Source organism: Bicyclus anynana, chromosome 21 (assembly GCF_947172395.1).
Source record: "Bicyclus anynana chromosome 21, ilBicAnyn1.1, whole genome shotgun sequence".
NCBI classification, from domain to species: Eukaryota; Metazoa; Arthropoda; class Insecta; order Lepidoptera; family Nymphalidae; genus Bicyclus; species Bicyclus anynana.
In genome coordinates, this window is record NC_069103.1 from 3,522,202 (window position 1) to 3,534,777 (window position 12,576).

Below are 12,576 nucleotides of genomic sequence, written 5' to 3' on the forward strand. Positions count from 1 at the left end.
GATGGTCTGCAACGGTGGTGAATCTAAAGGAATCTGGAGTAATGTTGCCGGGCGACGTTTTACTCGTGACAGCTTTCATCTCTTACGTTGGTTGTTTCACGCGCCGCTACCGGTTGCTCCTGATGGACGAAGATTGGACTCCTACTCTTCAAAAGACCGATGTTTGTATTTTTATTGATTACTAGTTGATGCCCTAGACTTCGGCCTTCAAAGTCAGAGCCGCACAGCATTGTACGAATACTTACCTAAGTATTCGTACAATGACTTTGAAGGCCCAAGTCTTTGGCATATTATGGCACAGTACCTACTTTACTTTGTATCGTGGTCGGCTATCATTCCACCATAAATGCTATATTAGCTATTTGAGCATAATTATGTTCCAGAGTAATTTTATTTTTAATTCATTTAGTTAGTTTTAATTCATTTAATTCATTTGTTTTAAATATTTCACAAACAAGATAATTGTTTCCTCGTCCAACAACCATTTCTTTTTATTCGTTTTATACAATTCTTACTACAATAATTCTCCTAAAAACTTGGGCCGTAATGATTGTCCGCCAGCAACGGAATATGTTTTAGCCAGCGACATATTAAATGTCAAGCAGGGAGCAACTATTTGACAAGTTGTAACATAGTCTTCTGTCAAATCTGTAAGCCGAGCGATTGGCCGATTAGTAGTGATGGGTAGACACATAATTTGAAGAGCTGATGGATGTAGGGTTCTCAAGATGCTGGAATGGCCACCTCGCACCGGTAAGCGCAGTCTTGGTCGACCTCCCAATAGGTGACCGAAGACATCAAGCGGATTGCAGCGAGCCGCTGGATGCTGATCGATGAGATCGTTGTGCTTGGACGTCCATGTCTATGTCTGCAGTGGACGTCTGCTGATAATAATGATGATGATTTAGTCTATGGATCGTAGATACAATTTAAGTCGTTGATTTTAGCCTAAAATCGAGACAACTGAAGGCTTGGATCCTCTAACGATGTTAACCGACGATGCACAAATAGCGACGTGGAACAACGAAGGGCTGCCAAGTGATACTATGAGTACGGAGAACGCGACAATTCTCACAAATTCGGCAAGATGGCCGCTAATGATTGATCCACAATTGTACGTATGGAAACTTTTTCATCTTAACAAGCATCAAATAGTGTCGAATTTTGCATTTAACAACTATCATTAGCTGCAATCTCAAAAATATTCTGATAGCAAAATATATTTTTGAGATATTTTAACTAAATTGGATTTGATGTATTAATTAAGTTAAATAGATACTAACTTAACTAAAACATAGCTTTAATCTCTATTGATAGTTACTAAAAGTCCAGCCACTCAATTAACTTTGACGTACGTTACCTACCTAATATTACTACTAACTAAACTAAAGCTAATTGGCAAATTTCGTATAGGTCCACTAACATACCAACGTCTGAATTACTGAATTGATTAAGCAATTTTATAAATTATTATGATTTAGTGTATAAATATAATGTAAAATCCTCACAATATATGCGATATTATCCACCAGGCAAGGAATAAAATGGATAAAATCCAAATACGGTGACGCGCTCGTAGTGATCAGACTAACACAACGTAACTACCTGGATCGCATAGAGCGAGCAGTTAGCAATGGCGACGTGGTGCTGCTCGAGAATATTGGAGAGTCTGTAGATGCTGTGCTCGAACCGTTGCTGGGACGTGTGCTCATTCGCAAAGGACGAGTACTTAAGGTGTGCAGTTCTTAAATTGGTTCTATTTCATTTAACCTATCTTTCACACAATCACCATCTCCATAGATTACTTTAATGGTTCTGTTTGTTCACCACACACAGAGAGACACACGCACACAAACACACACACACACAATTTCTCATCACTTTTATAAGTTCACTAATCGTATAAAATTATGTTAAGTAACAAAACTGTGTTTGTATGATATGTACGAGTATCTTTGTTGGAGGGCGTTGATCACACAACACATTTGTAACTTTTGTGGGATCACCGTCACGTTTTGTTTCACCATTTTTAAAAGTTCCGTAGTCAATAAGAAACCCTTAGGCCATTTTCCCACAGATATATTCAAATGTAACGCAACTGCAATGCAACTCGAAAGTCTGAGGGTCCTCTGAATGAAAGCTAATAAACTTACATTAAGTTTACAGTATTAGCTTTCATTAAATTTAATCTACGGAACCCTAGACTACGCGTTGTCCGACACAAAGTTGGTTGTTTTTTAATATTAATGGTTATGTTTGTAAAGGCGTTAATAATGATTACTAGTAAAATTTAAACTTTTAAGAGCTTACCAAAAATAATTAAACGGTCTTCGTTACTAAAATTTTTTACTATTTTGAATTTCAGATCGGTGACAGAGAAATAGATTACCATGTAAATTTCAAACTATTGCTTCAAACAAAGTTAGCCAATCCTCACTACCAGCCTGAAATGCAAGCGCAGTGTACATTAATAAACTTTACAGTGACTAGAGATGGGTACGATGTTTTTTTTATAGTTTACATATATTGAGAAACTAGCGGACGCCCGCAATTTCGTCCGACCTTAGACGTCTTTAATCCAGCCAGTAACTTCTCCCGTTTTCCCATTTCCCTTCACTGCTCTGCTCCTATTGATCGTAGCGTGATGAAAAGTATAGTTGACCTGCCCAGGAGTATGAAGAATATTTGTACCAAGTTTCGTTAAAATCCGTCGAGTAGTTTTGGTTTCTATAACGAACATACAGACAGACAGACATACAGACAGACAATTTTACTGATTGCATTTTTGGCATCAGTATCAATCACTAATCACCCCCTTATAGTTATTTTAAAAATATATTTCATGTACAGAATTAACCCCTCTTACGATGAATGAATGAATGAATGAATGAATAAATGAATGAATGAAATATACTTTATTGTACACCAAAAATAATAATAACAGGCAAGAAATTAACTTAAAAACTAATGTACAATTAGTTAAAACTAATGTATTAATTTACGATTCTGACGTTATATTTTTCTTAACAGTCTCGAAGAACAACTTTTAGGAGAGGTAGTCAAAGCAGAGAGACCAGATCTTGAAGCACTTCGAGCTGGTTTGACTAAACAACAAAACGACTTTAAAATCACGTTGAAAAGTTTAGAAGACGATCTGTTGAAGCGACTGTCTTCAGCTGGTCCCGACATCCTCAGTGATTCAGCGTTAGTCATCAACTTAGAAACTACAAAGAAAACGGCCGCAGACATTGAAATAAAAGTCGAAGAAGGAAAAGTTACAGCAGTCAAAATTGATGACGCTCGTGAAAAATACAGGTAATTAATTAACCAAAAGTACAGGATAGTTCGTAATTATCATGAACATTAATTCAAAATTCTCTGAAATTCAATTTTAAATTGAATTTTTGAAGATTTCTGAATTTCTCTACTAGTTAGTTGTACATTTGGAAATGCAAATTAACCGAGAAAGCCGAATTTTGGATATGACGTGGCGAGAGCTTAAAGAAAAGCTTAACTTAAACTCTCAATATGAATGAGCAATAAATGAAAAATGTAAAGAACCTTATTTATAGAGCTAATAAAGAGCAACAATAAAGTAATGAGTCGAAATTTTACATATATCCAAGTTATTGTAAAAAAAAACTGAATTCAACCCTTTTTCAAGATGACGAAAAATTACATTCATAGGTTCTAGGACGTTATGAACTAGCCGAAGTTTAATTTACCTTCAACTAGATCAAACGGGCTAATATGCGACCAAATGACGTATCTCATGAAGAGAAATAGACAAAATGACAATCAATAGCATCGCAACCGGAAATTTCGCTATATATTGAAAGAGATGGGACTGGGGCTACTCCGCTGACATTGGTTGACATTTTGTTTATTTCTGTACGTGATATGCTATATAGGCAAATAGATAATGTATTGTATTTTCGGTTATTTCTTCATATTCACAGAGGTGCAGCGACTCGCGCTTCAATGTTATATTTCATCTTGAACGACCTATGCAAGATCAACCCCATGTACCAGTTCTCTCTAAAAGCGTACAGTGTTGTATTCAAAGACGCGTTGAATAGAGCTTTACCCGCCGATGAACTGGAGGCTAGAGTAGCTAATCTATTGGACAGTATAACCTTTGCCGTGTTTGTATACACCAGTCGAGGATTGTTCGAGAAGGATAAACTCGTGTTCTTGTTCCTCATCACGCTGCAGGTTTGTATGACAGTATTATTTCTCTAATTTTTTTTAATGTTTGACGTTTGAGGGTAACCACACCCTATAGATACACCCTGTAGATAGTTGACTATAGTGAAATGTGCTGGCCTTGAAAAGGCTTAAAATTCACTTTTGACTTAAGAATACCCGAGTTGTAGGTGGTAGGGAAAACTGAAGTTGGAAGGGTATTCCATATCCTTGTACTGCATATAAGGAATGAAGAACGAAACTTCTTAGTACGCCTCCAAAGGATCTACAACTTGTCTGTCTTGGATGTCTAGCAGTTCTATTATAGAACGGTAAAGCAGGAATTAGATTAAATAGTTCCTGAGCACACTTTCTGAAATATATCTTGGAGAATATCGACAATAAATCGACGAAATGTTTCCAGCGATGTTTGTCAAAGAATCGAAGTTTACATAATTTTACAGCTTCATGTCATGACAGCAACAATTGACAAGTTTTTGTAGAAGTAATACCGGAAGTGTTAATTATTCTTCTTCAGGTGTTACAAATAGAGGGAAAAGTAGATCCAAGGGAGCTTGATTTCCTGCTGAAGTATGCCGTAGCACCTGTGAACTCACCTTACTCGTGGCTGTCCCATAACGCATGGGGTGGTATTATTGCCCTATCGAAAATGGACGCTTTCGAAAACTTGGACAAGGACATCGATGGGGCAACAAAGAGGTTTTACCTAGCTTCATCTAGATAACATTTGTAATTGGCAATTATTATTGGCTTACTTAGCATATTATAATGCCTTCTACCAGATGGCAGAAGTATACAGATGGCGAGGCTCCTGAAAGAGACAAGTTGCCGGGTGAGTGGAAGAACAAGACGTCGCTGCAACGGCTCTGTATACTACGCGCTCTCAGACCGGATCGAATGTCTTATGCTTCTGGGTATAAACTATTTTATTTATTCATCGACATGTTAACTCTTGACTGCAATGTTATCTTTTATGATGATGTGGTTAGTTTGAGTTAATGATGATACTCTTGATATTGGTTTTAACGGATTCCAAAAATCGCTTGCTGGTAAATATTTTCCCGCGGACAAAAGCTCACCAACCAGTTAAAACTCACCATATATTGTGTATAGATTTTTAAACTGCCCTAAGAGATTTGAAAATTTGCTCTACTTAGATGTGCAATAAACAGCTCATAAAATTTCTGATATTTAGTTAATGTGATTATTTTGTGCATTTTGTGTAGCTTTAATTTATTTTTTATACATTTTAATATACATAACATGCTTTAATCAGAGCGTTCTGTGAAGAAAATCTTGGAACAAAATACGTTGAGGCGAGAACTCCACCGCTGGAAAAGTCGTTTGAAGAAAGCACCTGTACAACGCCTATGTTTTTCATCCTATCGCCAGGAGTCGATCCGTTAAAGGTATGCCAGTATTAAAGTAAAGGTTTTTTGCAATGTTTTAATGCAGATTATCAAAACAATTAAATTGGACAAAAATTTAATTCCTGTCGGTACTTAGAACACCATTTTAAAAACAACACTAATAAATAAAGCTAACAATTGTTACAGGATGTTGAAAAATTGGGTCGCAAACTGGGTTTTTCTACGGACAAGAAAAATTTCCACATCGTATCCCTCGGTCAGGGCCAGGAAGTGGTGGCTGAGGAGGCCATGGGCGTGTCCGCTGTCAACGGAGATTGGGTCATATTACAGAACGTGCATTTGGTGGCCAAGTGGCTGGCTACGTTAGAGAAAAAGATGGAGGAGACCTTTGAAAATCCCCTCCCTATGTATAGGTCTGTAAACAGCAAAACAAAAAATTGAAGCCTCTGTATCTTATGGTAAAAGTGGTAAAAAGGCATCACCGAGAGGTCGTGGTTCGATCCCCGCCCGTTGTAATTAATTGGAGGGGAACGAAGAATTGGAGGGAATATTAGTTAAAATATTCATCTTCACTTACTTAATTTTATAAAAAGCTAAAGTTTGTGTTGTTTGAGTAATCTCTTGATATACTGAACCGATTTTCAAATTCTGTTACCGATAGAAAGCCATGTTCTTTGTGAGTGTCTATGTTTTATCCCTTGATTCCCACGGAAACCGGACCTACGCTGGTAAAACCGCGGGGCATCTGGTACTTGTTCATAGAATGTTAGTGATATAATTGGTCTTTATAATAAATACACCATTTTCTAGGCTCTTCTTAAGCGCAGAGCCCGCGGCAGATCCCGCCTATCACATCATTCCCCAGGGGATTTTGGAATCTGCTATCAAAATAACGAATGAGCCACCTATAGGAATGTGGGCAAACTTGCATAAGGTGCGTAGAAGTATGTTGTTAGTAATATAAATAGAATGCTGAATTCGAATATCCCTCCTCCAACTGCAGTTCTAAAAATTGTTGCTGCCATCTCTGAATTAGGAGTTTTTTTTTAATTAAATTTCTTTGGCAGGCTTTAGATAATTTCAATCAAGAAACCCTAGAAATGTGCACTAAGGAAGCGGAGTTTAAGGCTGTATTGTTTGCTCTCTGCTATTTCCATGCTGTGGTGGCGGAGCGACGCAAATTCGGTCCCCAAGGTTGGAATAGGTAATTTATGAAGAAAACCTTTTTATTGCAATTTTGCGGGGCACCCAGTAATACGGGTTTTCCACCTAGTATAGGGACCCTTGCTACTTGTTTGTAAGACTTAGTTGACGAATAAAGATTTTTTCATTTTTCATTTTCATTTGCAATTAATTATTTTACAAACAATTTCTAAACGCACAATGTCACATTGTCTGATTTAAAAAAAAAAAAGAGGAACTGCTGAGTTTCATGCCGGCCCTTCTCATTAGATTTTGCCTTCTGAACCGACAGTAGGTTTCTACAAACAGACAATCTTGTATCAAAAGTGTTTGTAAAGTAAGGGCCAGTTTCTCCACCTTCTAATAAGTACTTATAATCTAACCTTGAGTTTTGTCACTTATTTTATGTCAAAAGACAAAGATAAAACTTTTGACTGCTATCAGACACTTGTCAGAAGGTAGTAGAACCGGTTGTACATCTTCTATAATTAACGCTTCTCCAGTAATCCATTTAGTTTTACTAATTAACCTACTTATTCTATTCAGAATATTGTTTCATCTTTTGGAAGGACAGAATATGATAATGATAAGATGGAAAGAAGTGTTTAATTTTCTTTCACCAGGGTGTATCCATTCAACTTCGGCGACTTGACAATATGCGTGTACGTCCTGTTCAACTACCTGGAGGCCAACCCTCGGGTGCCGTGGGAGGATCTGCGGTATCTGTTCGGTGAGATCATGTACGGCGGGCACATCACCGACGACTGGGACAGGAGACTCTGTCGGACTTTCCTGCTCGAGTATATGCAGGCGGAACTGGTAATTTACTTTTCTACAATTTATTGTATAATATAAGTAAGAGGACATTATGATGAAGTCTAATGAATAGAATAGAATAGAAAATACTTTATTTGTTAACACAACACATTGAAGACTTAAATGTGTTGTGCCAATAAAATGGATCCGACTGTTGAATGAATGTTGCGTGCGGGTACATCAGTACCTACAACGCTGATATTCTGCCAGATCCTATTGAGGAAAGGACAGAACATAAAAACTAAGAAGAAGCTTATAAACCTAATTTGAAAGTAAATAGAGAAAGCAGTGTAAAACCATAATGAAAAAAAACAAAATTGAATTATAGAAAACAAAAATTATAAATAAACGTAATAACGAGAGTACAACAAGTAAAAATTATAAAGAAACCCAATTCGGAATATTTTTTATTAAATGCAAAAAATATAGTCTAGCAAGTTCGTTGATGACACTCCCATGATATGCGGGCGACAGAGGGAAAGACTGCGCGGGTGTGAAATCGTGCGTGCGTGCACGTCGTGGGTTTTTCATACATCGCTTCACGCCAATGTTGCCAAGCTATAGTTTGTTAGTCCTCAGTGCTATTGTACACCTATTAAATACCCATAGCTCTTTTACAAAGGTTAATTGAAAGGTGCTAGCAATAGTGACAGAGTATCTATCCTGTATTTTAAAGTATTAGGCTAAATGCACTTTGTATTTTTTTACAGCATAATGCGACTCACCAAAATTTTCTGACCTCAATAAATCTTCATGTGGTATTTCTATAGATTAATGAAGTTAATAATCACATGTAGGTGGATGGTGAGTTGCAACTAGCCCAAGGATTCATATCACCTCCGAATTCGGACTACGTCGGCTATCACCAATACATTGACGACTTCTTGCCGGACGAGACGCCCTACCTCTACGGACTACATCCCAATGCCGAGATCGGGTACCTGACTACGGTGTCTGAACGTCTGTTCAAGGTGAAATGACAATTTAACTTTATTCAGTTCTAGCATTTGGATTTGGGTGGATTTACAAATCGGAGGTCCTGGGTTCGATCCCCGGCTGGGTCAATTGAGATCTTCTCAATTGGTCCAGGTCTGGCTGGTGGGAGGCTTCGGTCGTGGCTAGTTACTACCCTACCGACAAAGACGTACCGCCAAGTGATTTAGCGTTCCGGTACGATGTTGTGTAGTAACCGAAAAGGGGTGTGGATTTCCATCCTCCTCCTAACAAGTTAGCCCGCTTCCAACTTAGACTGCATCATCACTTACCATCAGGTGAGATTTTTTTTTTTTTTTTTTTAGATTGTAGTCAAAGGCTAGTTTGTAAAGAATAAAAAAAAAATAGCAGAACATCGTGGTTTCACTTGCGTAGTTCTCATTGCCGTGGGAAGACGGAGATAAAATATAGCCTGAATTAGGAACTTTCTGATAATACAGCTTTCTATTGTGAAAACAGCCTATGATGAAAGGATTTTTCAAATCGTTACAGTAGTTTTTGAGTTTATTCGTTACACACACCAACAGAACGCAATATTATCAAGGAGTAATATGGGCTATATTTTATCACAGTGTTCCCACCGTAATGGTAACTACCCAAAAAAGGGTGAAACTAAGAGGTTCTGCTAGTTTGAAATAAAATAATACTAATATCACTTATTTAGAACTACGTCTATCTCCTAACATTAGTAACGGTTCGCAGGTGGTGTTTGAGATGCAGCCACGTGATACTGGTGCTCAGGCGGGTGGCGGGGCTAGTAAGGAGGAAATGGTAAATCAGTTATCTCTAAGAACAAAAAAAAATCTTTGTATGTAGTATACTAGCGGACGCCTGCAACTCTTTCGCATTCTTCATTTACAAATCCCGCGGAAACCATGCACTTATCCAGGATAAAAAATAACCTATGTTCTGCTCCAAGGTCTAATTAATTTATCTCTGTACCAAATTTCATCCAAATCGGTGATCTTGTTAAGCCGTGAAAAGGTAACAGACAGACAGACTTACTGTCACATTTATTTAAATCATAGATCTATTCGTTGACATCGTTACGTGATTATATACCTATTTATAAATAAAAGAAATTAAAAAAAACATACATGCAGCCGAACGTAGAACCTCCTTCTTTTTGGAAGTCGGTTAAAAATAGATGAAGAAGTCGATATTTGTTCAGGCTTTCTTTTCAATGTTCCTTGTCAGTTCTCATAGCAGGTCAGCTTTCAAGTATTTAGAATTTTGACAATGGCACGTTGCCGTGTAACAATTCACAATTCATTCGAAATATTCTCCTTGTTTTCTGGTAAGTTTTAAAAAATAAAACCCATCCAAAGGTATCTACCTTAATATCTTGTACCTTGTAGTTTCAGGCAAACCTCCAATTCGCAATTATGAACATTTTAAAGTATTTCCAATTTCCAAATAGGTTCGAGCCATCTTGGACGACATCATGGATCGGGTGCCAGAGCCGTTCAACCTTCAGGAGTTGATGGGAAAGGTGGAGGAGCTGACGCCGTTCACCATCGTGGCGTTGCAGGAGTGCGAGAGAATGAACCGGCTCATGGGGGAAATCAGACGATCGCTGAAGGAATTAGAGTTGGGTCTGAAGGTAAATGTATCAATACTTTCACTGCGTCATTTTTTTGAAAGACTGCTTGTGAACTTTGTGCCTGAAATACCTCTTGACTAACTTCTTGAGGTGAATAAGAGATCTGATCAGTTTCATAGAATAAAATTTTTAAAATGTAGATATATCTCCCTCAGAACATAAGGAGTGACTTTTTTACTATAGTGCTAAAATTAAATTTCTAAGAAGCATAATATAATTGTCTTCTTAGTCAAAGAATTTTACGCCAAAGATTTTGGACGCCTCTCAAAACGCAAGTCAAATTAAAAACCAAAATAGGCTTAGCTTGCAAGCACTTTGAAATGTCAAGTTTGACTGTTTGTGAAGACCACAATTTTCACCACCACATTTTCGACTTGAAGGAAATACCTTTGGAAGGCAGCCAAGTCAAGTGTGAGGTATTTTCGATCACGTGCATATCTCAGTGAGATCTGCTTATTACTCTGAACTAATAGGTTTGAATTTTTCGTACGAGTATACCTAATATTGGTATTTGCAGTTCACAAAGGCTTTTAAAATTAATGATCTGTCATCTATGTTACATGATCTTACTAAGGTTATTAAGTGGTGGTGCTACTAAGGCTTATTGTAAATGTTCTCCATCGAACAGGGCGAGTTGACGATCAGCAGTGACATGGAGAAGTTGATGGAGTCTCTGTTCATGGACCACGTGCCGGACTCGTGGACGAAGCTGGCGTACCCCAGTCTGCTGGGGCTGGCCGCGTGGTTCTCTGACTTGTGCCTGCGGCTCTCTGAGCTCGAGAACTGGTCCGGTGACTTCAATGTTAGTTATTATCCAAAAATCTTAATAATTAATTTAACGTCTGAGTATGCCCGACTAATTTCAAACCCATAGGCACTTTACTGATTTCACAGGACCTAGTTCACGATCCAAAATGATACAGACTTTGGATCGTGTCGCGTTGAACGTGAGTTTTAGCCGTGTTTCATAATAAATTATTATAAATAAGATTTACGATAGTTTAAATTCTAAAATCTTAATAGAGACACTGTTTTATATTTTTGGATGTGTGACAGTTTGGCTTTGTAATAGTAAGAGGTGTACAGACGGACAAACGATATTTCGTTGGAATAAAGATAACGTCAATGTTCAGTAATATCTACAGTATATTTTTGTGTGTTTTCTAGATGAAAGATATTGCCTAGAAGATACTCAAAATTGAAAGAATGAGCACAATGCTGTGTCAGATCTCTGATATTTGATCAAGGGTCCCATGGGATTATAAAATAAGATTGTATTGTATTACCTATTTCAGTTTCACTAAATCTGGTGCAAGATTATAATTGTTAATTCTATGAATTTGGTCAGAACATTATTACTGGTTCGACTGAACGATGCTTAAGGTCTTCAGAAGTCTGCTATGGTCTGTACTATGTATTATTGAATGCAGCTTCCGCCTGCGGTGTGGCTGGCCGGCTTCTTCAACCCGCAGTCTTTTCTCACGGCCATCATGCAGCAGACGGCGCGCAAGAACGAGTGGCCGCTCGACAAGATGTGCCTCAACTGTGACGTCACCAAGAAAACCAGGGGGGACTTCAAGTTAGTTTTCCGCGTCATACTTACCAACATCCTCAAGTGACCAAGCTTATTTGGTGCATGTTTAATTCAAATGTATTTCTAATTAAAGGTTCAGTTCATTTTATTTGACGACGATGTACCGCGGTTCCTGCCAGGAATATTCTGCTCGTTCGAGAATATCGGGATAAATGGTGTATGTGCTACTTTTTATCCCAATATTCCCTGACTCTGAAAGGATCTGGTGTCTGGACATTTGAAAAATGCTACCTCCTAAAGCCACCGTGATTTAGTATGAAGCAGGGCTGATATCCCTGACTCTTATATCGTTTGATGCCCGCTGAAGACAATTTAGGGACTTATGAAGGCATTTAGCGCGAATCATCATCGCGCTTTCGAAAGTGAGCGGTCAGCGGGACTGTGAAACTAGCTCCCCACTATTTAATATCAAATATATTGACAAATTGCCAAAAACGATTCCTTCGTTGCATTTCAATTTCAAGAAACCTTTTAAGGTTGTCATAAGTTGTTAACTTGTGCACCCAGCGCTCCGCCGCGCGAAGGGGCCAACATCCACGGGCTGTACATGGAGGGCGCGCGCTGGGACACTGCCACCGGCGGCATCGTGGAGTCGCACATGATGGAGCTGTTCCCCATGATGCCCGTCATCTACATCAAGGCCGTCACGCAGGACAAGCAGGACACGCGCAACGTGTACGAGTGTCCCGTCTATAAAGTGCGGTGAGTATAAAGACATCGTGGAGTCGCACATGATGGAGCTGTTCCCCATGATGCCCGTCATCTACATCAAGGCCGTCACGCAGGACAAGCAGGACTCGCGCAACGTGTAC

General features: G+C 38.5%; 2 protein-coding genes across 2 annotated transcripts in view; one reads left to right on the forward strand and one right to left on the reverse strand.

Annotated features, from left to right (window-relative positions):
- LOC112047228 (dynein beta chain, ciliary) overlaps positions 1–12,576 on the forward strand; it is a 62,163-nt gene that overhangs the window by 42,035 nt on the left and 7,552 nt on the right. Inside the window, exons 63-81 of the mRNA XM_024084264.2 lie at positions 2–161; positions 948–1,114; positions 1,533–1,734; positions 2,366–2,496; positions 3,031–3,315; positions 3,960–4,215; positions 4,724–4,905; positions 4,989–5,120; positions 5,483–5,615; positions 5,763–5,989; positions 6,387–6,510; positions 6,644–6,780; positions 7,382–7,577; positions 8,372–8,545; positions 9,270–9,338; positions 9,988–10,170; positions 10,799–10,972; positions 11,601–11,749; positions 12,272–12,466. Of these exons, the coding sequence (XP_023940032.2) occupies positions 2–161; positions 948–1,114; positions 1,533–1,734; positions 2,366–2,496; positions 3,031–3,315; positions 3,960–4,215; positions 4,724–4,905; positions 4,989–5,120; positions 5,483–5,615; positions 5,763–5,989; positions 6,387–6,510; positions 6,644–6,780; positions 7,382–7,577; positions 8,372–8,545; positions 9,270–9,338; positions 9,988–10,170; positions 10,799–10,972; positions 11,601–11,749; positions 12,272–12,466 (3,276 nt within the window). The remainder of the gene's footprint in view (position 1; positions 162–947; positions 1,115–1,532; positions 1,735–2,365; positions 2,497–3,030; positions 3,316–3,959; positions 4,216–4,723; positions 4,906–4,988; positions 5,121–5,482; positions 5,616–5,762; positions 5,990–6,386; positions 6,511–6,643; positions 6,781–7,381; positions 7,578–8,371; positions 8,546–9,269; positions 9,339–9,987; positions 10,171–10,798; positions 10,973–11,600; positions 11,750–12,271; positions 12,467–12,576) is intronic.
- The window catches only part of LOC128199256 (uncharacterized), a 54,421-nt gene that overhangs the window by 34,690 nt on the left and 7,155 nt on the right, over positions 1–12,576 (reverse strand). The window lies entirely within an intron of this gene.